At 31.0% G+C, this 27,329-nt stretch overlaps 4 protein-coding genes and 2 pseudogenes across 8 annotated transcripts; 3 read left to right on the plus strand and 3 right to left on the minus strand.

Moving 5' to 3' along the window:
- Positions 1 to 1,766: 1,766 nt before the first annotated feature.
- Positions 1,767 to 3,479, minus strand: LOC111280050 (xyloglucan 6-xylosyltransferase 2 pseudogene; annotated as a pseudogene). The gene has a single exon (XR_016334883.1). The product of XR_016334883.1 is annotated as a xyloglucan 6-xylosyltransferase 2 pseudogene (transcript).
- A 4,251-nt stretch (positions 3,480 to 7,730) lies between these two features.
- Positions 7,731 to 8,397, minus strand: LOC111279778 (protein RALF-like 33). The gene has a single exon (XM_022866810.2). The coding sequence runs from the start codon at positions 8,351 to 8,353 to the stop codon at positions 7,973 to 7,975; it is 381 nt and encodes a 126-aa protein (XP_022722545.1). The 5' UTR covers positions 8,354 to 8,397; the 3' UTR covers positions 7,731 to 7,972.
- Positions 8,398 to 11,650: 3,253 nt separating this feature from the next.
- Positions 11,651 to 15,127, plus strand: LOC111279710 (threonyl and alanyl tRNA synthetase second additional domain-containing protein). The gene is made up of 8 exons (XM_022866723.2): positions 11,651 to 11,915; positions 11,999 to 12,145; positions 12,227 to 12,339; positions 13,183 to 13,275; positions 13,626 to 13,728; positions 13,817 to 13,891; positions 14,113 to 14,208; positions 14,813 to 15,127. Exons 1-8 carry the CDS (start codon positions 11,796 to 11,798, stop codon positions 14,870 to 14,872), a joined length of 807 nt encoding a protein of 268 aa, XP_022722458.1. The 5' UTR covers positions 11,651 to 11,795; the 3' UTR covers positions 14,873 to 15,127.
- Positions 15,128 to 17,490: 2,363 nt separating this feature from the next.
- LOC111279900 (putative protein phosphatase 2C 40) lies at positions 17,491 to 19,451 on the plus strand (annotated as a pseudogene). Its single transcript, XR_016334577.1, has 3 exons — positions 17,491 to 18,868; positions 18,983 to 19,178; positions 19,337 to 19,451. The product of XR_016334577.1 is annotated as a putative protein phosphatase 2C 40 (transcript).
- Positions 19,452 to 20,375: 924 nt separating this feature from the next.
- LOC111279693 (uncharacterized) lies at positions 20,376 to 23,136 on the minus strand. The gene is made up of 7 exons (XM_022866697.2): positions 22,762 to 23,136; positions 22,572 to 22,610; positions 22,408 to 22,461; positions 22,257 to 22,310; positions 21,108 to 21,161; positions 20,957 to 21,028; positions 20,376 to 20,688 (listed from the first exon to the last, which is right to left on the minus strand). The coding sequence occupies exons 1-7, from the start codon at positions 22,813 to 22,815 to the stop codon at positions 20,584 to 20,586; spliced, it is 432 nt and encodes a 143-aa protein (XP_022722432.1). The 5' UTR covers positions 22,816 to 23,136; the 3' UTR covers positions 20,376 to 20,583.
- Positions 23,137 to 23,648: 512 nt separating this feature from the next.
- On the plus strand, positions 23,649 to 25,541 carry LOC111279670 (uncharacterized). 3 transcript variants are annotated; one of them, XM_022866652.2, is made up of 3 exons: positions 23,649 to 23,882; positions 24,221 to 24,435; positions 24,524 to 25,541. In XM_022866652.2, exon 3 carries the CDS (start codon positions 24,538 to 24,540, stop codon positions 25,294 to 25,296), a length of 759 nt encoding a protein of 252 aa, XP_022722387.2. In that variant the 5' UTR covers positions 23,649 to 23,882; positions 24,221 to 24,435; positions 24,524 to 24,537; the 3' UTR covers positions 25,297 to 25,541. The 3 variants fall into 3 exon arrangements, with proteins under 3 accessions (XP_022722387.2, XP_022722385.2, XP_022722386.2); XM_022866650.2 differs by lacking the exon at positions 24,221 to 24,435 and having other exon boundaries at positions 23,724 to 23,882; XM_022866651.2 differs by lacking the exon at positions 23,649 to 23,882 and having other exon boundaries at positions 24,145 to 24,435.
- The last annotated feature ends 1,788 nt before the right edge of the window (positions 25,542 to 27,329 follow it).

Raw genomic sequence — 27,329 nt, forward strand, 5'->3', positions numbered from 1 at the left:
AATTTTTTTTAATTTTACGAGTGAGATTAATATAATAATATATTTTTTATTTTTTTAATTAATTTTTTTAAAATAAATAAAAGATATGTATTATTATTTTCATTCTATTTGTAAAACTAAAAAATATTGTTGTCAATGTATTTTATAATTTTTTTTAATTTTTGTATAAAAAAATGTCATATTGACTTATAGACGTAATATTTTTTTTTAATAATACAGAAAAAAAATTTTGCAAGAGAACATAAATGAGACGATTTCATCTCTAGTTTACCATGCATAATCAATGGAGTAACATTTTTTTACTAGTTTTTTATTACCAAACTACCCTTGTTTGTTTCTTGCTATAATTGACATTGAAATTTTGATATGATTGAACAGAAAACTGGTTTGAAGGAGTGCAGGTTGGAAGAACTACCAGATGAAATTTTATGTTTGATCATGTCTTTTCTAACAGTGAAAGCGGCAATGTGAAGAGGATTGAGAAATCTATATTTATCCATGTCGTACATCAATTTTGACATGTTCATCTTGGATAAATGGAATAATGTTGGATTTCATCAAGTGGAATTTGTGAAATTAGTGGATCAGTTGTTGCAGCGTGGAAGCAGAGTAACCAGTTTGCTATTCAAGTTGAAGCTACAACTTTGCAATCTATACTGAAGAATAGTCTTGAACAATTTGTATATTCGAATTCGTATTATAATTCATGTCAACGTGAAAGCATAGAATACATTTCTTTATTTTGTTAAACCTATTTATGGGTTTTACTAAAATTTCAAATTATATTATCTTTGTATTTTTCATTCGTATTATATTTATATCGTGTCATTGTATTGTTTTTAAATTATCAGGTCTACTAGACGGTGCATAATTCTTGGCAAGATTATCTGGCCTAACTTTAAAAGTCAGCATAAACAAAAGAATTTCAGGGACCAGTGACAGAACAAAAATCTCATTTCCAAAAGATGATTTCATTAGCTCGTCTTCCAAATGCATAAACCCCATTCTTTGTATCCATGTTTCTATAGAGAACTCTGAGGAAGGAAGAACTGAAATCTCAAATGCAAAAGACAGTAATCTAATTGTAAGTTAACAAAAGAGCATAGTGCAGACCAGTGGCAACAATGGCAATACCCTCAAGAATTCAGGGCCAGAGTATGTTAGAAACAAAGAGAATAGCTCCCGGGACATCTACTTCATTCATATTCTTTAATCAACAACTTTCTAAGCAGCAGTAAGCTGCAAACAATTGCACAATAGTTTTTTCACGCAGTCACCCCTTAAAATGTGGCATACAACAGATCTGGATTTCAAATCCCAAAACTAGCAACCCTTGCTCCCATTCCCAGGCTGCGACCTCCTTTGTACTTAAAAAAAAATAACAATGTATAGTTCACTTGGCATTGGTTATCTACAAACAGATTCATACCCACTGAACAGAGACAAGAATAAAATTCATCATTGAAACATGAAATCAAGCAACATCCTGTAGTTACTTAAAAATCTAGTATGGTGATTATCAATCTTAGTAACATCTCCTCTGTTTATTTTCCTTTTCTTCTTTCTGCCCAGCCAATCATAAGTACAAGCACTTTAAGTCCAACACAACTAATAAACTCAAGTCAAGGCCTCAGGCAACAAACAGTTCAATGAAGACAGAGTTCAATCATGATTCAGTTGACATTGATATCCAAAATATCAAAAAAACCGAATACAACATCCAAGCTACCAAAAGGAAGGATTAGCAATGGAATGGAAATCGAAACTCAACTCAAGGCCTCAGGCAACAAACAGTTCATTGAATACAGAGTTCAATTATGATTTCAGTTGACATTGATATCCAACATATCGAAAAAATTGAGTACAATATCCAAGCTACCAAAAGGAAGGATTAGCAATGGAATGGAAGTCGACAAGCAAAAGAATTAATCAAGAACAGCAGTGTATGACTGTTACATATCAATCAATTGAAGCTATTCCAATGAGACATTATCAAGATTTCAATACCTTAACAGCTTTAAAAGCCGGATGAAGCAACCCTAACTCATCTTTAACTTCAAGTGGATTACCAGTCTCATTTCTAACTCTCTTAACTCTCCTACTCGCCAGCGATTTATGCATAAACCCATACATCTGCAAGATCTGATTATCCCCAAAATTAAAAGCTCTATCCATTTGCCTCAAACACCTCTCCACCGGATAATCACCAAACTTCCCACAAGGCTTGCAGCCGACAAAATGAGTAACCAAGGGCCACCTATGATCCCCTAACCCCGGACGATAATTCTCTATCATTTCCTCGTAACGATCCACCAAAATCCCCCAATAACCATGCAAATAATAAGCATTCTCTAGATATACTTTTTCTCCCCACTTGGCTCTTTCCTTGACCAACAAGTAAACCATGGCAGACTGATCATCTGCTTCGAAAACAGGCCTACCCTTTAATTCCCTAGTTAAAACTTTGCCAGCTTCTTCCCTGATCTTCCCTTTCGGACCCATCGGAGCCCAAGCATCTAAAAGATCAAGCGACCATTGACAATTCCTTAACAAGAAACTACCCGTATTTAAACCAATCCAATTTTTTTCATCATAAACCATTTCATTCCAACCATGCATAACCAAGTTAAAATCTTTATACCTTTCCCATGGAACCTCGTACGCCATATCCGTAAACATCGCATCACTGTCCATCCACCAAAGAAACTCGATCTCCGGATGCGAAAGCAAAAGCTTCCTAATCAACGGTAATTTCGCCCAAAATCCCGCCATTTCCGCGTCCAATAGCGCCATGTTGTAAAAAATCTCGATCCCGTGCAATCTACAGTAATCGATTTTGTTTTTAATCGATTTCAATAAGTAATGATCGCCGACTGGGTTTTCGCACGGTTTGGGTGATGAACCAGTGACGAGGAGGACTCGGGGCTTGTTTGGACCGATGAAGTTTGGGAAATCCGGGTTGTTTTTCAGCCATTCGGATCTTTGTTGATCCCAATCGGATATTTTAGGTCCGAGTGAGTATGGTTTGTTCGGGTCGGGTTTTTCCTTTCCTCCATCTTCTTCATCGACGAGAATCTTGGAGATATCAAATTCGGCGTAGTTCTTATCGTTATTGTCGCTCTGAGCGGCGTCGTTCTGAGCTTCTTCGAGTACGCGACGGGGCTCCACGCGCTTGCGAGAAGCGTAAGAGTGGTGATTTTCGTTTTCCTGGGAGGAGCCGTGTTTTGCGGGGGTGAAGGTGGCATGTAGGACGATGACTGTTAGTAGAAGGCAGAGAACGGTTATTTTGGCTCGCGAACGGCGAGGCCGTGACCACGGGTCCAACATATTGCCGCCTTAGCCTTTCAAGCGATTGGTTTGGACTGTAAATAAATGGGAAACGGAAGGCGAAATATGCCCTCGAGTTGGGAAGTGAATAAGGAAGGAAGAAAAAGAGGGCAAATTAAAAACGTAGAAAGTTGAAAAATGGTAGAGATTGTCGAACACGTTCCGGGAACGTTTATATTTAAGATGGTGTAACGACAGCCGTGGATTCATGGGCGGAGGGTAGAGGTGAGAAAAAAATTAAAAATTAAAATTTTGATTTGATTTGAATTTATTTATTTTTTATTTTATTCGAATTATAAGTAGATATTAAAATTACATTTGACACATAAAATTAATTGAAATATAAGATATTAATTATTTTATCACATATTTTTATGCACTTAATAAAAAGATTAGATTATTAAAATGATTATATATCATATGTTAATGAGATAATTTTATCATTTGAAAAAATAAAATATTATTTTTAATTTATACGATTAAATAATTTATTATAATTTTTAAATAATTAATTTTTTATTTTTCATTTAAATTTAAATATTTAAATTTTAAATTATCAAATATTTAAAAATATTTTTCATTTTCTAAATTTTCTTCGCTATTTATTGATGGAAAAAACCAATTTATTCTTCACAAAAAAAATGTGTTTCTCAAACTTTCTAATTTCAAAGTAATTTTTTTCGTTTCTCTCCATCAAATTTTTTTTTTAGATTTCTCACTATCAAGTATAATTTTTTCATTTTTTTTTTAGATTTTTCGATAATAAAAAAATTTTTATTTTTTGATTCCGTTGATGAAATATAAACCAGTTTTAATTTCAAAACTTGAAATTCGTTTGCTTGAAGTGTTTTCTCCGCTTGTAAGTGAACATAATTGAAGATGCAAACTTATAACTTTCTGATTTTTATTTTCTTGATAATCAAATAAAAATGTAAATTTTATATTTGATCCAAAAAAAAATTAGACATTGCTTCCTATAATGTTTCATATGTTCAAGTGATTCTCGTAGAAGAAAGAACCACCGTCAATAAAAAAGTTATAATTTTAAAATCAAATTAGTATATAAAAAGAAATTTTGACCCAAAAAAAAATCATTTTTTTTAATTTTAATTTTGTATGCAACAAATATGATAAATTAATATTTTATTTTGTTCTTAATTTTTATGCATATCAAATAAAATATAAAATGATATAATTTAATTTAATTATATCAACAATATTATATTATTTTATCTTATTATAATTTTGTATGTTAAATAAAGCCTAAATGTATATATTAAAATTTAGATTGAGATGTAAAAAAAAAAATTAAATTGTATTATATATTTTTATTAATTTTTATATATTTTTATAAATAAAAATAATTATTTTATATATAATTTTTTAAAATATATTAAAAATCTTATTAAAATAACATAAAATTTAAATAATTTCAATTTTAAAAATAAATGAATCAAATTAAATTGAACTCATAAAATTCTATTAGAATCGAATTAATTTAAAAAAATCATTTGAATTTAAATTAAATTTTAAAAATTTATAATATTACGTATTATATAAACAAAATTAAATCAAATTCGATGTTATTATTTTATTAGGATTTATTAAAAATAGACCGTACGGTGGTGGAACTTTCATTACCGCGGTGAGTTGATTTGTCGCGTTAGAAGGAGCGCACATGTCGGTGTGGCGTGGAGATTTGCATTTACGCCAAATCACATGGGTTTGAAGGGATGTTTAATGTTAAACAACTTTGATTAGTATTTTTTTATTAATGGGATTTATTTATTTTAGACTATTTTACCTAAGGACGGCCAATATTAAATTAAGAGCCTGACCTTTTTAGTGAGTTGGCATTTGGCATTTTGGTTGTCTCCCACTTTCAATCCCGAACCGGCTTCGATTAAGATCACAAATTTTTAATTGAAATCAAAGTCATCCGATTAAAATATTTAAAACATAACCTATTTATTTATTATTGTAAGTTAAAGTTTATAATTACAATTAAACCATGTAAAAATTATTAAAAAATTTTACAAAATTAAATTCATAATCATAATTAAAAATATTCGAAACCAATTTAAATTTAAACACGAATAACACCTTATATGTTTATCAAACCTTATTGATTTGAAATTTTTTATTTCAAATCCTGTCTAAACTCATTCAAATTATTAAATAATATAGTTTAAATTTGTCCAAAGTCACGTAATTATTTTTTAAATAAAATAAAAGCATTACATTTTTTTGTTTAATCTTTAGTATTTTTTATTCTGTGTTATTAAATTTTAAACTATGATTAATTTAATATACTTTTGAATTTAGCTCCTCTATTATTCAATCTTGAAGCAATCAAGGTTCCAAACCATGTCCTACTCATGAAGAATATTCTACGATTGTGATGAACTGTGTTATTATCAATCAAGGAACCATCAGCATCTGCAAGAGGAATTGATTTGTATAAAAAAAAATAGTAGTAGTTTTGGCACAAAGGTTCATGGTTGAGGAATCACTCGTTATTTTTTTAGATCATGCCACTCACTAAGAATTTAATTAGATTAATTAATTTATTTGTGTTTGATTTGGCTCATGATCACTAAGCACAGGTGCTCCAGATTTTCCCTTTTTTTTTTTTTTAATTCTCATTCATGCAGCAAAATATGAAGAAGACATCAAAGGTGTGATATTGTATATGAATATTCATAATTTGATTTTGATTAAATTAATAAATTAAATCGATTTAATTTATCAATTAATTTAGTTAATTTATTAATTATTGAATTAATTTTGATTGATTAACGTAAATAATTTTTAAAAAAATTTAATTTTTGATTAATTTAATTAAAAAATCGAATTAATCGATATTTTAACTAAAATGTAATATAATATAAATATAAAATGAAAAAGATAAAATAAATCATTTTATTTTATAAGTTGTTAGAGTTTTTAACATAATATTTTCATATTTAAATTTTTTGTTGGATAATTTTATTTAATTTATTTAAAATATCAAAATTTAAGAATTTAAAATATAATTTAACTTAAATATATTTATTATTTGGTTAATAAAAAATTAACAAAATTTATCGAATTAAAATTTGTCAATTAATTTTTAAAATTAATAATTTTATTTTATCAACGAAAATAAAATAATATAATTCAATTAATTATATTTTAAATAATTTAATTCAAAAATAATCGAATTAACTAAATAAACACCCATAATATTATATTTTTTCTGCATGTGCTTAGAGTATGACATTTATCAATCTTTTTAAGATTTTATTAGTGTTGTTCCTTCAAGCAATTTTCTCTCAAAACTCTATATATTTTCTTTTGTTAAAAAATATTAGGGGTTAAAAAAATTCTCAAATAAAAAATTAATAATTATTTAAAATTTTAACATTTTGTTATAATCAATCAAACCTTAAATTTTTTATTTCAATCAATTGAACACTAAAACATTTATTTTCATCTAATTTAATATTTATATATCTATTTTTATTTAATTAAACCATCAATTACAAAGCACTATTAACTTTTTTTTAAATGATTCAATCAATAAAAATAAAAATTTAAGAATTTAATTGATTGAAAATTAATAATAAAAGCTTGAATGATTATTAAATTTTTAATTAAAGATATTTTTTTAGTTTAAAAAAATAAATAAATAAAAAGAGAGATGACAGTTGGATTACAATGACTTGCCCTTTTTTGGAAAAAGAACTAGATTCCCATAAAAGCGAAGCTTACTTGCTTCAAACATGAACCCGTCGCCGTCAGCACTTGCGTGATTGCCAGGTTTATATACCCAAAACTTTTTTTTTTTTTTTTTTTAATAATGTCCGTTGAAATCTTGATTAAATCTAAAAAAACGAGGCATTAAATGAAGGTGGGATTATCCAATTATTTTTCAACAACAAATTTCACTTTCTTTTTTTGGGCCATTTGTTGTCTGAAATCTCCATAAAAAGACAAATTCAATACCACAAAAATTAACATAATAATTAAATATAATAATTTAAAATACAACATAATAATTAAATATAAATACAATATAAATAAAAATATAAAAATAATATAATTTAAAATATTAATAATATTAAAAAAATATATTTTTTATATTTTTATATCAATACAAATTATAATATATAAATTTCATATAATATATAATACAATATATAAATTTTAATATTTTATACTATATAAACTATTAAATTTAACACAAATTTAATATCCACTTCAAAAACTCTCTTAAAAAATCTCTTAAAATAAATAAATAAATTCATATATATATATATATATATATATATACACCTTTTTCTCACCAACATCGTCCTCAAATTTCATGGACCCAAAAATTAAACAAATTAATAAATATATAATTCATACAGAAAATAAAATAAAATTAATAATATTAACAAAAATTATAAATATAATACCATAATTTATACAACAATTTTCATCTTTATTCCATTCACTTATTTTACAAACTTAATTAATAAAAATTTGGGAAGATATTAAAGCAACAATCCCATCGGCAATACACACAATTAATAATCAAATATAGGAAAATAAAGGGAAAATAATACATTTTCCGGGGAGGCAATAAATATTTTAAGAAAAGGAAAATAGTAGAATAAATCTAACGCCGACAGCGGGTAATTCTACTGCACCCGCGAGAGTAGGGATTTGCCTGAGCTCCCGGTTGGCAGTTATAATACGACGTGCCACGTCGCGAGCATGGCACCGTGTTTCTCCTCAGCGCACCGTAGCTAATGTAACGTGTCGTTGCTAAAATGCGCCGGCTGATTTCGGAGCCCATGGAGAACTCGGCGTCGAAGTCCGAGGATTCCTCCCCACCTAGCATCAGGCACTGGGCGATGGATCCGCGGCATTCCGATTTAGTCGGGAGAAAATGGTTGCCGACAAAATCGAGCGTATGAGACGAAGTTGAAACTGCCACGTGGACGGACAGGATAGCGCAAATCACGAGGAAACTGAAGGAGAACCCAGAGTTTCCCATTTTCGGGTCTTTTTGTTTTCACTTGATGAATGGAGTGAAAATAAGGGTAGCCTTTTAGATTATAAATGGTTGTGATTAAGAGAAAGCCACTGGGTTTTGGATTTATTTTCAATTATGCCACTTGGCCTTTACTTGTAATTTAAGTTTGTTTATAATTTCACGGCATTTTTTTAAAACTAGTAATAATAATAAAAACTGAAAAAAAATTTCAATGCGGTAATAATCTCTAATTTTATGATTATTCTCTTTGAATTATTGGGAGATTAAGGTCATACTTGTAGGTATAATGAATCAATATTGAATTTTGTAATTGTGTTTCAATTTTATTAAAATTTTATTAATTTTCAATATAAAATAATAAAAATAATTATTTCATTAATAAATATTTCATGAAAATTTCTAATTTTATTTAAAAATAAAAATAAAAATACAATGATAAAATTATCATTTACATTACACTTAACAATTCATATTATCGTGTCATGTAAAATATTATTTTTTATCATATTTTATACAAAAATAATGTGTCATAATTCGTGTCGATATAAAAAATAAAATATAATTTTTTAGTTTTATTAAACTTATTTATGATTTTTTAAAATTTTAAATTATTTTATTTTTATATTTTTTATTCGTATCGTATTACAGAATTGTATTTTAAATTATTAGATTTAATTCACATTAACAAAATATTTCATTTTTACCTTTATTTCAACAATTAATAAAATTAAATAAAATTAAAAAATATAGCGATAAAATTCAATAAAATTTAAATATAATGACAAAATTCAATATTTAATAATAGCATAGTAAGAAATTTCACCTAAATCCCAATTATTTGTTACAAATGAACAAAAATGATATGTGCATCTTAAACTACAAGTGAAAATAGCATGTACCATAATTATGCAAATTATTTATATCATATGTCAAATGCATTTAGAAAAAAATAATTTTGACTATGACTTTATGTTATATGAAAAATACTCTTAGATTTTATCAATTGAATTTGTATCTCTTTTAACATAAAAATCATAAGCATTATAATGAAATGTTCAGACATCAAAGGCCAGGTAATGGACAACTAAGGTGAGAGTGTGACAAATATTGATAAGATCTCAGTAAGAGTGAGAAAAAAAAAAAAAAGAGAATATAAAAAATCTATTCAAAATTATAATACTTAGTTTTGTTTAGATTAGCTTTTTTTTTTACTTGGCTTGGATCAAATTTAAAAATTAAACATATATATTACTTTTGGATTGCATTTAGGGTAAGGATATGAAAAATTTTAAAAAAATTGAATCAATCTAATTATATATTTTTAAAATTTTTTGTAAAATAAATTTAAATAATATATAAAGAATAAAAACAATTAATGAACTAAACTAAATTGATAAAATTTGATTTAAATCAAATTGATTTAAAAAAATTTAAATTAAATTTTAAAATTTTTTTAATATTATATATTATTTTAAAAAATTAAATCGAAATTAATATAAATTGAACTATTTTCATTCAGTAATTGAAACAACAAAATTTATTAATAAATATTAAATATTTTATTTTAATTATCAAAATTTAATCTATAGTATTATATATATATTTATATATATATAAGCTCTCTCTCAAAGTCACGAGAAAGCAGAAGGAGAGAACGAGTGCTTGAGAATCGAATGCCTGCTCAAGCGTATCAAAGTCTCGTCGCGTGGCGAAATTTTATGCGCGTTTTGTGCTATTGATAGTGATTGATAGAAATAAAGGCGCGGCTGAGGTCGTTTTCTTGCAGCGCTCCAAACTAAAGTTTTGTATTTTTTTAAAGGGATCAGATCACTTTTGATACAAGAGATCGACGTGAGTGAAAAAGTTGCTGCTATATTCAATTTGGCAATTATAGAAATGCAGATTAAAATTTTATTTCTTATAATATCGAATATATAGAAAAAAAAATGATGGCTAGTAACTGTAGATAATATGTTTGGAATATGATAAATAGAAACTAAAAAACTAGGCGCAAGCATGAATTAATAAATGAATTTTTGTGATTTTTAATTTATTTTTAAAGGTATTTAAATTTAATTTATATGTGATAAAAAATTATTTTATTTATTCGAATTTGATTTGTTTAAACAGTAACATGTGTTTAGTTCGATATTTATTTATAAATATTAAACAAATGTATAAAAATAAATATATTATAATAAAATAAATATAAATAAATTTTAAAATAAGATTAAGATAAAAAAATAAAATTATTATTATTATTATTATGAACTAATGAATTTTAAATAAATATTAAATAAAATTTTTAGTGAATATGAACGAAGCAAATTATTTTTTATTTATTTAATAAATAAATATATAAAAAAAATTTAAAATTTAATAAATAAATATATAAACGAATAAAATTTTAGTAAGTCCACAAACGAATTCGAAGTTCATAATACGCAACTTTCCTTTTGTATTTTTTCTGCAAAGAGGCTGTTGCCCTTTGATTGTCAAAGAAATGAACTGACCAAACATTAACATAGAAAGATGCGATCAAGTATGCACCAACAAACAACAGTTTTGTTGTTAATTTGTCATTTAATATGTCTTCTGGTCTGCAGAGAACTTGGTAGTCATAAGATGCTTGATGCCATGGAAAGCAAGTCCTTAACCTCCCATAGATATCAATGTGTTTTCCAGGCAACCTTCAAGAAATCTCGTGGTTGAACCTAGCACTTAGAAGGTTAATTACCATGGAAAAGACATAGGCTATAAAGGAAGTTATGCAGCATCCATCAACTGGAAATTCATCAAAATTGCATGGCAAGATACAAAATGGGTAGTTAATGATTAATCACAATTTCGTACTTTGAGAGAAAATTTGCTGCATTCAAGCTTTGGATATATGATATGTCAAACTAAGCTTTCCATGTATGGAATTACAGTAGCCCAATATTGAATGCCATGGACACCGAGCTTCAGATATGAATCATCTTTTCCACCACCATTTGCAAGTCTTTCCTGATATAATCATTACCATGTTCTCTGCATAGACCTTTTTCTCAAATTCTGCACATAACTGCAGATAACGAAAGAGCTTTACGCATCGAGCTATCTTTGAGAACTTCAATTCCACTTTATAAAGAAATTACAAACTCAAGTCTTGTCTCTTGTTTCGATTAATACTAAAGAATAAATTTTATTAAATATTAAATATAATAAAAGTTAAAAAAATCCTTTCGCTTCTATTTCTTTTGAAGTTTTAACTTGACCAAAACAAAAAGAAAAGGGAAGAAAAGTCAAACTTTTTTTGTTAATCATTGTAATTTATTGATAAAATATTGATAAAAAAATTCATATCAAACATTGTAATTTCGAATCGAATTTCTCATTGCATGAACCCGACCAAAGATAAAAACTTAACCCTTTTTTTTGGAAGCCGGGGCTTGAAACGAGGATGGCGCAGCGGGAACACAGTGACGGAGCAGCAATGGAACTGACGACTCCAACAAAGCTGGAATACTATGATCAATTGTTGAAACTTCAATCCAAAGCCATACTTCTTTCCTCCTTCAAGGTCACTTCTTTACCCCATTCCTTATCTGGGTTTTTCCTATTCATCGATGAAACTGATCATTTGCTTTTTAATTTGGTTTCCAGGGTGATGATGGAAGGAAAGCTTTGATTTTGGATTCTACAGTCTTCCATCCACAAGGCGGCGGTCAACCTTCTGACACTGGTTTTATTTGTATTACCGATTCTAACCTTAGATTTTGTGTCCAAGATGTTAGATCAAAAGATGGTGTTGTAAGTTTACTTGTCTGAAACTTAGAACTTTCTTTCCTTTTTCTTTTTCTTTTTTAAAAAATATATTTTCTTGGTTTGTAGGTGTTTCATTATGGAGTTGCTGAGGATTCTAGTAGGGAAAGTGAATTGGAGCAAGGAAACGGGAAAGAGGTGATTTTGCAAGTGGATGAGTCACGGCGGAGGCTGAATTCTAGGTATTTGACATTAAATGAGAATGAATTAGTTATCTTTAGTTTGTATCATAACTGTTTAAGGGTCTGATTATCCGTTCAAGTCCGAAAATCTATCTAAGTTTTAAGAGGTTTTGAACAAAAAATTAAAATGAGTTTGAACATAAATTTTACGTTTGTTTAAATTTCGGGCTAAACTTTGGTCGAATGAATTAAAGGGTTGCCCAATTCAGTCCAAATAAATTATATATAATTAAAATATTAGAATTATATAAGTATATATATATATATGTGAATTTTTATTTTTTAAACTTTTTATAAAGTTTTTATTATATAAATTAAATTTAATGAATTTGAGATTTATTTTTTCAATTTGAGCTGGGTTTGAGAAAATTTTGAGGTCTGAAATATTGGATCGAGCTGGGTCTAGATAAGCATATAAATTATTAGACCCGAACCTCGATTGAATCCAGCTCAATCCATGAACACGTCTAGTTTGGATTGAAGGAGAGGAAAGGGGTAACTTAGCAGTATTAAGTTTTCCTATTTATTTTTTACTTATTAATCGGAAACAACTTGATTATTTAGTTACATATTGGTCTGGAATAAATTTCTGAAGGTTGGTTTGGAGGAAAATTTCTTCATAAATTTTGATTGAATTTTCTGTGAAGTTATAGAAGTTTATAAATACTAATCATTTCTTGAGATTTGCTGATTCAAGTTCCTTTTTTCTGTTCAATGGTCATAAGTGAAAGCTCTGTTGTTTCTAATTGTCTCACTGTTTAAGCTCTGGAAGTAATTGGCTTTTCCTGTTCTTGGGTTTATTTGCTAGTATTTATTTTACTTTCATTAACTGTTCTTGAGCAGGTTGCACTCAGCTGGGCATTTGCTTGATGTCTGCGTGAGAAATGTCGGATTGGGGCATTTGGAGCCTGGTAAAGGCTATCATTTTCCAGATGGGTATATGCTTCAACCAACTGACAGTTGTTATTTTATTGCCTGTTGCAAAAGCGTCAACCTTGATTGCTTGTGATGTACATAAAGATATGTGCTTTTTGTGCTGTGCTATTACCGAAAAGAATAAAAGGACGAGTGCTTACCACGACTGCTTAGGATTAATATCCGATTTCTTTCTATGTTGTTGGTCTACACCATTATTTATTCGTATGATAAATGGTTGAAACTGTTATGGGGATCTTGCTGCTGAAACTTCCATTTTGATATTCATATTACATCAGTCTTTATGTTTATAACTATAAATGGTTGCTTAGAAGTTAGAACTAGCATTCATGAAGTTCACTTTTGTCCAGGCCATTTGTGGAATATAAGGGTATGGTTTCTCCAAATGAATTGCAAACCAAGCAGAGGGAAATAGAGATAGAAGTTAATGCCTTGATATCTAAGGGAGGTAAAGTATGTATCATTTTAGATATGCCAGGTGATTTTAGTCATGTTGCAGTCGCACGTATTTGTTTGTAATCTTGATCCCCATTTCTTTCAGGTTTATGCTGCAGTATTACCATATGAAGAAGCTGCTGAGCTGTGCGGTGGTTCTCTTCCTGATTACATTCCCCAGGTAAGGATGTGGTAGAAAAAGGTTATTCTTTTTTGCCTTAATGGCCTGTAAATAGCTGTTATAAAGCTTACTTTTGGATTACATCTTTGTCAAAACACTTAAGGAATCTAGTGTAGGAGAATATTGGAATTAGGCTTTGACACAGTGACTGAAATCCTGACAGAATTCAGAATCCAATTCTTTTCTGTTGCTAATGCTTGTTTCTTTTGCATCTCTTCCAGGGCAGTACTCCTCGTATCATTAAGTTGGGGGACAATCCTGGTTGTCCATGTGGTGGCACCCATGTTTCTGATATTTCAGAGATCATAAGTATGAAGGTATATCACCAATTTGCTTCATCTTGAAAATGGTAATTTGATTGGTGGTCATCATCTTCAATCATGTAACATATTTCATTTATTGCCTCCCAAAATGAAAATACTTTTTTCTATGAACTGCATTCTCTTGGTCCGAAGATGGAGATATCATCCCGGATGCTGCAGTGCATTTCTGCTATTCAAATTTACTTCACATTTATATCTTATTCGTGTCCATATCTGATGCATTATGACAGTTTAATCACCTCCTCAGGGGGTTGCCATATTTAGAATTGAACCCATATTCCAGTCAAAAAATGTCATGAATATCGGCATTTTATGCTGTGCTATCATCTATATTAGGAGGATGAAGGATGGGATATTGATTTCTTAAAACAAATGAAGCATCTAATACCATGATTGAACGTCAAATTACTCTCTAGAATCATTTTTACTTACTTAAATATGTACACGGTGCTGAGAAATGCTTATCTCTTTGTTATATTTTCCATTATAATTTGGCCAGCTGTTTACGTCATAGTGTTTAAAATTTTTCAGAAAATTTGGTGCATTTTTCTGGAGGGTTCTATTTAGCTTTAAACTTAATGTTTTACTCATGTTTCAGGTCACTCAAATTCGCACGAAGAAGGGAACGACAAAAGTGTTTTACACTGTTGGAGCTTAATAATAGGTGTTTGATACTTAGAAATTATAGATATAAGGCGTCTGAATGAATATCTTTTAAGGAAACATGTAGTGTCATGGTCTCTCGAGTCTCACGGTTGAGATATAAATGTTTACATTATTTTTAATTTATAAGATAAAATCGTAAAACTAATAGATTTAAATGGATAATATCAAAGTCAATGTTGGATACTAATGATGTGTGATTGACAATGGGTGGTCTTATGTTGGAATGGGAAAAATTGTTATGGAATCATGAATTTTATATTAATTGTATATTAGATCTGATTTTGAGATATAAGTATTTATATTATTTTTAGCTTATAAAATATCTTTTATAGAATAAAATTGTAAAACTCAAATGAATGGAAGCAAACGATATTTAACAAATTAATGTGAACCAATATGTAGCCTGTATGAAGCTGCCAAACTGGGAATGCATGGGTTGGCCACTTGGTTTGATCCGTTGAATGGTAGATAAAACGCTTCATGATCCCATTGTCGTTATGATTATCTGCCTGTGACAATAATATTTTGGTGACGACGTGGGCTAACGGGGTTCTGTCAAATGGTTTCTGTCTTCTGATAGCCCTATCACTCTATTGTACTCCGAAATTTTGGCAATGTTTGTTGGCCACTTATATCGGTTAAATGTATCTGCCAGCCAGCAGATTCAATCTTGGTTTCTAACTCTTCTGTCACCATCGGTAAGTGTAGTTAAATAGTAAAAAATTTGAGCTTGAGTTCAATTTTTTATTTGGAGTTTGATATTCGATTTGAGTTTGATTGAATTTTATTTTTCAAATTTTAGTTCGATTCGTGATTGAATTTATGTTACTCGAGTTCACTCGATTAAGTTTGATTAATATGTAAAAATAAATTCAATTCATATATTCGACAAGAGTTCGATTATTTATGCTCGAACTCGAAATATTTTATTAATTAAAATAATAAAAATATATTTAAATATAATATCTCGATTAAGCTCACGAGTTATTCGAATCGGATATAAAAATACTAAAATTCAACTCGATCGATAAGTCGAGCTATTCGAGTTCGAGCTTTACTCGATAATAATCGAATCAAATTCGAGTTTTCTTCGAATCGAACTTAAATAATTTACGAATACTAATGTATCATTTACACCCTTACTCAACATATCCAACCTTGAAAATTTGCAATTTTTGGGTAATTTATTGCACTACCCCTTTGTTTTTACTATTAAATGATGTACCAATATACACAAATTATTTATATTTAATTTGAATAAAATTTAAATTCAATACATCGTTATCTAATGAGTTTAAATTATTAAGTGAGTAAAATTTGAATATTTGAATATTTTATTTAAATAATTTATAAGTTTAATTAAAATTTTAAATTTTAATATATTTTATTTTTTAATTAAAAAATTATTATTTTATTTATATATATAGAATTTAAATTTTGGTTCGAACAAAAAATTAAATTTCAAATTGAATATAAAAATTAAATTAAATTTTTATTAAATAAATTTAATCAAATAAATTTAAATAATTTAATTTTTATTTTAGATTAAATTTAAATTTAAAAAATAAAATTCAATCGAATTTGATTCAAATTTTAAATAATAAATTTCAAATCAAATTTAAATTTTTTTATCATATAAATTTTATTTAATTCTATTACACTTCTAATTTTTACACCAAATATAAACTTTTTAATTTATTAAATATCATTTAATTATTATATTAATCAATTGAATTAAACTCTAGTTATTTTTATTTTCAGCATATGAGAATATCCATGATCAGATGCAATTAACTTAAACAAACAAAATCAGAAAGCAATCTCAAAAAATCTGTTATTGAAATATTCTACTTTCTGTTTGAATCTAACAAGAATCTAATCTACCAAACCGACGCTACTGGTGACAGTGAATCTGAGTGGGAAAAGAAGGCTGAAGAAAAAACTAAAAAATTTCCACCAAATTTAGCAAAGACCCTTTCTTTACCAACCACGCAATTCTTCCTCTCAAAGCATTGCATCATTCCATTCTTTCAGATTCTCCACTAAATCTCTCTCTTTTCTCTATTTGCTTCTTTCTCAGTCTCATACACCCAAATCTCTTTTCTTTTGCCTTTTCTTTCATTGCTTTTTAGTGCTTTTTCTTTGCCCAAAGTTCACACCTTTCGCTTGCATTACAGTCAGTATTACTTATATTTGTTTTCTGGTTTTGTTACGTTGTTCTTCTTTTTTAGATAAAAAACTGTTGTGGGTTTTTCTTCTTTTATTTTGTTTCCTGTGTGTAAGCATATCGTTGTTTTATATAATCATTTCAATACAAGTTTTAGTAGTCTTTAGTTACTCTTATAACTGTTTCTGCTGTTTTGTTGCTAAATCATACACAACAGAAATTGTATGTAGATGTAAATTTTATATGTTTCACAGCCTACATAGCAACTGATCATCGTTACTTATGCTTTGATGAAATTGGATTTAATGGTATGATCATGCTCCAGATTCCATACGTTCTATAGGTTCGTTTTAGCAACAAGGGCTTAAGTCTTGTAATGAAAGTTGTTTGTAGTGACTTCAGTTTCTGATTGTTGCATTTCAAGTTTTTGTAACCGTTTGAGAAATACCATAGATTTGTTTTATGTAAAATGTTGGACTGAATTGTTAAACATTATTTATATCATGAACTTACAGAAATTTGTATTAATTTGTGGATTTTATCTTGTTAATACAATGTTATGATCCGTTTCTGTATAAATGTTTCATAATGGAGATTTATGCTCATTTTCAGCAGATAATGCGAGGAGGAAATTTCACTAATTCTGAAGGGTAAATTAAGGTAAGTTTTGGCTATCAGTGCAACAGCTACATAGGTATTCCTTGCAGGGCTGCTAATGGGTGCGAAATCCGGTTGGGAAGTGAAATGCCAAGGACAGGCAGTTTCTCTTGCTTGTCTGGTGCTGCCTTAAGTGCCAATGCTACATTGGCCAACACAAATATCTGCAATGGTCTGATAGGAGCTGAGATTCTTCCTAGTTTGGATTCCCCTAATTCGTTTCGCAAGTTTCCTTCTTCTCCATCTCTTTCAAGGTTGGATATGTTATCATCTTCCCTGCAAAGCAGTATGTCAAACTTAAGTTGCAGTCCACCAAGTCCAGTTTTTTTGCCGGAACCTGATTCGTATTTACTGAAAACCATGAGTGCTCCTTCTAGAAGTGACAGTTTCCTTAATGCTATGGAAGTACAATTGGCAGGTGGAGCTGCTGGTGAAGACAGGATTCAAGCTGTCTGATCTGAAGAAAATGAATGGCTCTTTTGTGCAATCTATGATGGCTTCAATGGGAGGGATGCAGCTGATTTTCTTTCCGGGACATTATATGAAACTATAATGTTTTACTTTAATTTACGAGACTGGGAACAGAAGCAGGACGTTCACAAAGCATCCAATGGTTTCGACGCAAATGGACCTTTTGAATATTTTCTTGACGATGATACAGTTGGTAATGAGGCGAAAACCACTCCTAGGATGGATAACAAGAAGTATGCAAGTGGGGCAAGCTTCATGAAGAAAAGTGCAGATCCTAAAATAGAAGTGTCATCTGATTCATTTAGGCACGGGGTGCTTGATAGCCTCCAATGTGCTCTAAGTCAAGCCGAGAATGATTTCTTGTACATGGTAGAGCAGGAAATAGAGGACCGCCCTGATTTAGTTTCAGTAGGATCTTGTGTTTTGGTTATGCTTCTTCACGGAAAAGATTTGCATACACTCAATTTAGGTGACAGCCGAGCTGTATTGGCAACATATGATGAAGGCAATGATGTTGGCCAGAGTGAAAGGTTGAAAGCTATTCAGCTCATTGACAGTCACACTGTTGATAATGACGTTGAAAGAACTAGACTCTTGCATGAGCATCCTGATGACTCTACGCCCATAATAGCTGGAAAAGTGAAAGGAAAATTGAAGATCACTCGTGCTTTTGGAGTCGGTTACTTGAAAAAGGTTGGTACTGTTTTTTCTCATTAAGCTTTATGCCAAGTGTTATATTGCATGTTTCATTGCTGCTGATCCAGTCCTTACCTTAAATTAGCATATCTTGTTTGTTATCCTTTGCAGAAAAAACTGATTGATGCACTGATGGGAATTCTTCGAGTTCATAACCTCATTAGCCCCCCATATATTTCCAAAGAACCATGACTAAATGTGCACAAAATAACAAGATCTGATCACTTTGTTATAGTTGGCAGTGACGGTTTATTTGACTTCTTCAGCAATGAAGCGGCTGTAAAGCTTGTCCATGCTTACATCTCAGGTAACCCTTCTGGAGATCCTGCAAAATATCTTGTGGAACAGCTTGTAATAAAAGCAGCTCATTCTGCAGGTAAATTTTATAAGATTATATCTGTTGCCTATGGCAGTATATTCATTAATTATACTGAGATCTCTAAGACATGAATTTCACCATAACAGGTTTCAGTAAGGAAGAATTAATGAATATTCCAGCTGGTGGGAGGAAATACCATGATGATGTTACTGTTATTGTGATCATTCTTGGAACAAATCATCACACTTCTAAGCCATCAACTTGTGTGTGATTCTGATTCATATCAACCTTTTTTCTGCCTTGCAAATTGCAGTAGTAGATTTCGCAGTCCTAAATCACCATAGTTTTCATTTGTATATAGTTTAAATTCAGATACATTCTCTTGATTTGTTGCAGACAAATTTTTGTATTACTTAAATCATGCATTAGAGTCTTTAATGTAAATAAGTAGCTGATCAGCTGATCTTTTCCTTTTCTTTTCGATTTTACCACAAATTCTAAGTATTTTCCTCTAGTACCTAGTGTGAATATTGAGAGTTTATCCAATTTTCTCAATGGGGCAATCACTTCAGCATGATACTACCTGTTCATGCTCCCATCATCTTTTATACCTGTTCACACCTCATTCTTACAAGCTTCTCTGACCACAATTTTGTGCTATGTTTTAATTCTGGCTTTCTATGACATGATTGATGCCTGGTATGTATGCCGGTCCTTTTCCATATCATGGACAAAAAAGGGATGGAAAAAAAACCTTATTATATAGGTTTTTTTTTTTTTTTTTTTATGCTTAAGGTTGTCAGAAATTGAATCTTAATCACTAAAACTAAGACTTCAATACTCTACCAACATGATTGTTGGCAAGATAGTTGATGTTATATTACCAGTATTTTTGCGGAAATGGTGTATGGAAATATCATCTTCTTAAAAGTTAAAAAAATAGTTGCCTATTGTATATCATAATTTTCCTATTTATATGTACAATATATATATACCCCAAGTGACATTGAATCAGTTTGTGATTCTCCTTCTCCAATCTCTAATCTCTCCTTGACCAGTTTATAGGATTGGAACATTCACAGACAAGCCATATCCTGGCAAAACACAATCACACAAGTGCAATATGATTTCTACTTTCCTGAGCTCAGATGGTGAGCCTATGTGCATTCTTTTAAACACCCAGGCTGGAAGACAAAAGGCATTGTTTTGTTTTCATTGTGACCATATGGAAGCATCGTTTAAAAAAGAAGACCAAATAAATGCCAATACCATATCAACTGATCCAGATGAAAGCTGTTTCTTGTGCTAGAAAACAAAGAAACATGATAATAATAGTTTATAACAAGCTCCAGGAGCAAGAAGTACGAGACTGCACATTCCAGTATCAACCCATCTAGTTCTCCACTTCCTTGCCATTTTCCTTTGTGGGTGAATTATCCACTTCCTCATCCTCTCCTTCAACCTTGGGATCTTCAGCACCCTTTGACACATCCTGCAGCTGCAAAAAGTTCCAAACGATTCAACATAGAAACACGTACTAGTTTCTAAAAGCATGGACTGGTGCTGAATCCAGGGTTTAGTTCAAATAATTTGTGTAACCACCCTTAAGAGGTGACATTCAATAAGTCTAGGATTCAAATCTCAACACTTGCGATCCCTTTCCCTATCCTCAGACTACGACATCCTTTGTACAAGAAAAGAGTATAGACTGATGCTAAGGAACGAGTAGAATAAGGACTGAAAAACAAAAGTCTCAAGGAACTTACCCCCAAATCCCTTAAGCTAGCAGTAACATCTTCCTGTTGCTGATGGAGAGTGTTCCTCAATTCTTGAAATTCCTTATTTCAAGAATGAAACATTTTAGGTAACTTATTCTCTTCATCCAGAATGAAAAAATTTCACAAGAGAAGCACTTACTGTGCGTAGTTGCTCCACTTCAACATTAAGTGTTTTCTTTAGTTCTGTCAGCTCCTGCAAGAGGCATGCAAATTAGCCTAAGAAATGATGACATTAAAAGGTATTAATTAATTAACCAACGAGTTGTTACTCAATGGTATTGGAGTCGGCTCCAAGATTGAAGGTCTCGAGTTCGAACTCCAATTGTAACCCAAAAGGCTAAAAAAAGTATTAATTAAGGCATCTATGTAAAACAGCGATGAGACAATTTATTGTTTGATTGCAAGTATTCTTAGTCCACAATCTGTTCTACCATCAATATTTTAAAACAATAACACAAATCTTCAGATTCTTTGTCTCAACCACTCAGAGGCATGAGGAAAGGCATCCCATCAGAAAGATTTATCAAATCAAATCCACTTATACATCTAGTTATATCCTAAACGCCTGTAAATTTCTTCACAGTTAAGCAGATTGCTAACATGTTTGCAAATAACCAACACTTTGATGAGCAGCAGAGATATATATGAGTAAACTCAACTGCATTTATACAAAGGATGAAAATTTAAACCAGGGTTTGAAGCCAGATTTGCCCCCACTTGATATTTCATTCACAGGAAACTAAAACACAAGCCGGCACCCACATGTAGATTCTCTTAAGAGGACCTTCATTTTCAGGGTAAAAGATTCAGATGCTTCAAATGTTAAATACATACTTAGCATGACATGGAACAGACATTCAAACACCATAGATTTCCTTTCCAAGCCTTTTCTTCTCTCTATGATACCGACAATCCCAGTATGAACAAACAAAAAGGAATGAAAAGAACCCATGGAAATACCACAGACCAAGCATCCCATAGTAGCAGTAGCTATACAAACACAGCACATTACAACAACCAGAATTATATATCGTTGAGCATCCGTCTAAAACTAATTGACAGACGTGAAATAACATCACTTTAACATAACTCAGAACGCATAGATATAACATAACGTGACAAATTCAGAAGAGGTATAAGACAAGAATCACATAACATAACATGTGATCCAATATGTTAAGCATCCAACTTTAAGACCACATGAATCCCAAGATTTCACCAAATCACCACTTTAACATATACTATATGTTAAACTAAGATAAAAAAAAAAATGCAAAACAGAACTTACATCGCGGTAAATTTTAACTTGGGTATCCAACTTTGACCTCCAATTTTGTAGATCCTAATGGGGAAGATACAAACATTTTCTAGTCAGAATTGAAATATATAACCCAAAAAATGAAAAAGTTAAAAAAAAAGGTTATAGTTTCCATAATTACCTGTTTCAAGCCTTGAATTCTACCAAGCAGCTCAGTCCTTGATTCATTCAATTCCTAAGTTAAAAATTAGAAACAAAATGAATCAAATCAAGCAATTTTTCTTCAAAGAACAAAAAAATAAGTAAATAATAAATCAAATACAGTAAAAAAAATCCAAAACTTACTGCGATTTTTGAACCGATTGGAGTGATATTCTCCTTCTTCTGGAAAATAGGTAAACAAAATTCGATCAATATTTCTGATCAAATCCAAACTTGCAGGAAAAAAAGCAACAAAAAAGAAAAGAAAAGATCTTTAACTATAAGTAGAAAAACCAATAATAAACAAAGAAAAAACTGGAAACAGAGAAAGTACAGGAGCTAGGGGAGCAGGGACAGGAAGAGGAGGAGTGGGATCAGAGGTTGCCATTTGTAACAATTAGAAACTGAGGTTAGTATTTGATTGATTTGATTCAAAGCTTTGATTTTTTTTTTCTTTTGGTTGTAAAGAAAGAGAAATACTTGAACTTTTATAGTGATAGTGATAGTGAGCGATTATGGATTGAAAAAAAAAAGGTAATAATGAAAATTTAGGTTTTTTTTTTAAATGGATTTGATGAGCTTAATTTTGAATTTGGGAGATTTGGGAGCGTTTGGGCGGGCAAATTGAAGATAGGGTTTGTTTTAAGACAGTCAATCAGTCATTGATCTCGCCATCTATGAGCTTCGATGATCTGCAAATGTGGGACCTACTTTCTTTCTGTTCATTTAAGATTTTACATTTTTTTTTATAAATTTTTATTTTTATTTTTATTACTATTTAATTTCGAATTATTAATTGATTTATTATAGGCCCAATAAAAACAAGTCTGGGTTTTTTCCATTTTGATTGAGAGTATAACGGTTTGGATTCTAATTTATTTTTTAGATAATGTATTATTATAAATTTTTAAAATTTTATTTGAATTTAATTTAACTTTTTATTTGATTTAATTTAATAGAAATTAAATTTTATGAACTCATCCGTTTTTTATTTTTATTTTTTAATTTTTATAAATTATTTTAATATAAAATTTTAATATATTTAATTTAATTTATATATAAAATAATTATTTTCATTTTATAAAATTTTAAAATATATATAAAAATTAATAAAAATATATAAATTGATTTAATTTTTTTTATCTTTCAATCCAAAATTTAATTCAAATTTAATCTAAATATTTAGTATTTAATTTTAATTCAAATCAAATAAAAAAAATCGATATCAAATAGAACACTACGAGATTTTCTTTTTCAATTTTTTTATCTCGACCCTAGTTCTGATTGGTGAACGTTGATAAGCCCATTGTCATCCTTTCGTCGTCTTCCTCTTCTTTCTATCTTTTAACCCTCCCTTCTGCGTCGCTCTTTCTTCAACTGAAATTCAAGGTTTTTTTTTTTTTTAATAAAATTCGCTGCTATCTTACTTCCTCGGATTGGGACACGAAATCCCAGGTTTGCTTTTCTTCTCAACCTTTTTGCTTGTTGTTAGTAACATGTAAAACAGATCTGTAAGTTCAGTTGATATTAAAGTTATTTATTTCAGACCTTTGTTTGTTTGATCAGAAAATTTCTTGTTTTTTTCTTATTAAGTTTCTGTTTTTCTTGAATTGGGATTGCTTGTTTTGCATGTCAGATTGTAATTGTTTCCTTAAAATTACTAGGAATGTTAGGCAAATTCCCATAATCAAACTAAGAAAATTTCTTATACGTTAAGGTCCTGTTTGGTTCATGGAGAGTATAAGGAAAAAGAAAGTGAAATTTTTGGATTTATTTTCTTATGTTTGGTGGAGGTGAAAAAAAAATGAGGGAAAATCTTGGAGCAATGAGATATTTAAGACTCATCCATCCAGAGGTTGACAACAAGAACCCTACACTAGCTTACGCCAATTATTGGAATTCTAAAGACCCAGTGGTCTTCCATTTCTTTATGGTTATTGATTTATGGATGGTCATTACGTTGAAACATGATGAACTGCTACTTTGGGTTTGTGATATGGTTGTAGAGGTGAAGTTGTGAGAATTTCTATTTCTTTCATATTTTCCTTTCCCTTTTATTTTTCCATGATCCAAACAAAGCTTAATTGTTATGCCAGGGAATTCCTGTGAAATGTCTTCAAGAATTGCCCAAATTTGTCTTCTGAGTTCACATCCTGAGGTTTATGAACCCTGTGATGATTCATTTGCATTAGTTGATGCACTTTTAGCTGATAGAAAAAACTTGTTGGAGCATAAACCCACATTGTGCATGGAAGTGGGTTGTGGAAGTGGTTATGTTGTCACTTCTTTAATGCTTATGCTTGGGGAGGAAGGCAATGGGGCTCAGTTTATTGCCACTGACATCAATCATCATGCTATTAGAGTGACTCAGGAGACAATGGAAGCACATGGAGTTCATGCTGAGTTGATACATACTGACATTGCATCCGGGCTGGAGAGCCGTCTGGCTGGTTCTGTTGATGTCATGGTTGTTAATCCACCTTATGTGCCAACACCTGAAGATGAAGTGGGTCAAGAAGGAATTGCCTCAGCTTGGGCAGGAGGAGAGAATGGTCGAAGGGTAATCGATAAGATTTTGCCTATTGCTGATAAGCTTTTGTCCAAACGGGGTTGGTTGTACATGGTGACTCTTACAGCAAATAATCCTTCACAGATATGCCTTCAGATGCGGAAGAAGGGCTATGCTTCTAGAATTGTTGTCCAAAGATCAACAGAGGAAGAGAGTTTACATATCATCAAGTTCTGGAAGGATTTCGATATTGAGGTGGATGCAAAGGATGTGGTAACAAACAGCAATGCGGTTCCTGCAGGTGTCATGGATTCTGTCCTTTCACTGTTTCAAAGATTATCATTTTGGAGCAGCAGTTGAACTGGAAAGTGAAGGAAGGTTCTATATTGTTGTCTGGCCGTATGATTCTTGTTGTAACTAGGTTTCATTATGTTACTGTGTTAATCTTGATTCAGTGTTCTCCTCTCTAGGTGTTATATATTATTTTGGCCTTAACCACACAGAGGACTGAACTGAACAATTGGGAGCAAGCTCAATCTTACATGTTTACTCCAAAAATCTGTCTTAAGATCACCAATATCATGAATATCAGTTACATTTCTACACTTCTCCCCCAGATTGTAAGACTTGTTTTTCTTGAATTGTTAATTTGCTGTTTTACCATCGTATATGACTGTAATCCCTATTCACCGTACAAAGGACCTTTTGTTTGCTCTGCAGAATACAGATTTCTTCTGCAGTAGCTCTGCAAGCTCAATAGGTCTCACATTCTTCAAATACGAGCTTAAACACATATAGGCACATGTTAAGCCCTGGTACAATAGAATTGGAGAATGACGAGAACAAATATGATTCTTTTCCCCTGTTTTTAGCAGTTGCTTTTATTCTTTCTTTTGCAACTGTCAATTCGGTTCATTTCTTTCTTGGGCATTTTTGTTGGGAACTTTACCTGCAAGAAGTGCATCTGTTGAGTGGTTATTAAAGCACCTTCCCAATGTACTGACCGGATTCAATTCCCTGGATGCGCAATTGTCTTGTTTTTTGAGTTTAAAAACTCACTAGTTGTGTCTGTTGGGTCTGACTCTGTCCTGTTTAAGTCCAGATTCCAGACACAACACAATACTTAGCATTTAAAATATGAATCCGACCTCTTTTGTAGCTGAATGCAGCTGTCACGGGTCGAGACTTGAGCTCCGAATCCGCACGGTTTCAAAACCCGAGCATTCACCTTTCCGGCATCTCATATCAGCCTACCTATCACGGTTCACACATTTGTGAGGTATTGTCCGCTTCGACCCTCCTGGCTTCACGGTTTTGTCCTATAAAAGGTACCTCACAAGGTTGAAGTGGTGTAAATCTTTTTATTTCCCAATGACCCTCCTATTATGTTCGATGTGGGATTCATGACTCTTCTTTAGGTTCATGACATTCTCTCCCACCCAACCTCGTGATGCCCTCGTCACTAAGGCCGGCCACCTTGCTTACCTCCCTCGAAGTGCTTGGCGTGGATCGAACGGTATAAGGCTGGCTCTGATACCACTTGTCACGGGTTGAGACTTAAGCTCCGAACCCGCGCGGCTCCGAGACCCGGGCATTCACCCTTCCGGCATCCCAAATCAGCTTACCTGCCACGGTTCACACCCTTGTGAGGTATTGTCCGCTTTGACCCCCCTGGCCTCACAGTTTTGTCCTACAAAAGATGCCTTACAAGATTGAGGTGGTGTGAACCCTTTTATATCCTAGTAACCCTCTTATTATGTTCGATGTGAGATTTAGGACTCTTCCATAGGTCCATGACACAACCACATCCCTATCCCAGACTACATAGCCCACCATACAGATCACAGGTTGGAAGATTGCACATTGTTTACACTAACCAGCAATATTGTTTTAATGCTCCTATCGAAGTAGAATATGTAATCCTGCACAGCTGTTTATGCATGCATGAGTACACACATACACATGGTAAACTTCTTAATTCTAACAGCCTTGTTCACAGTTTATAATTTTCCATTTTATTAATGGCATCAACATACCTTTATTAGTGTGCAAAAAGCTCTCCCTGAAGAAGCATGTCCATCAAATCATTCTCAGGTTGATTTAGATCACATTGGAGGCTATCAAACACCCCATAACTAAATGAATCAGATGACACTTCCACTTTAGGATCTGCAGTATTCTTTGTGAAAATGTTAGCGCTTGCATACTTGTTACTATCAATACTTAAAGGGGTTGTCATCTCATTAGCAACACTGCTATCCTTAAGAACACATCAAAGAGGTCCATAGGGATCCAATCCATGTGACCACCGCTAAGCATTCGACAGAGATTTACCAAATATGAATGAGAGAAACCAAATCTTATACAGATCATGTTAAATTATAGTATATAAG

This window comes from Durio zibethinus, chromosome 27, assembly GCF_047325235.1.
Source record: "Durio zibethinus cultivar Kanyao isolate XHJ-2024 chromosome 27, ASM4732523v1, whole genome shotgun sequence".
NCBI classification, from domain to species: domain Eukaryota; kingdom Viridiplantae; phylum Streptophyta; class Magnoliopsida; order Malvales; family Malvaceae; genus Durio; species Durio zibethinus.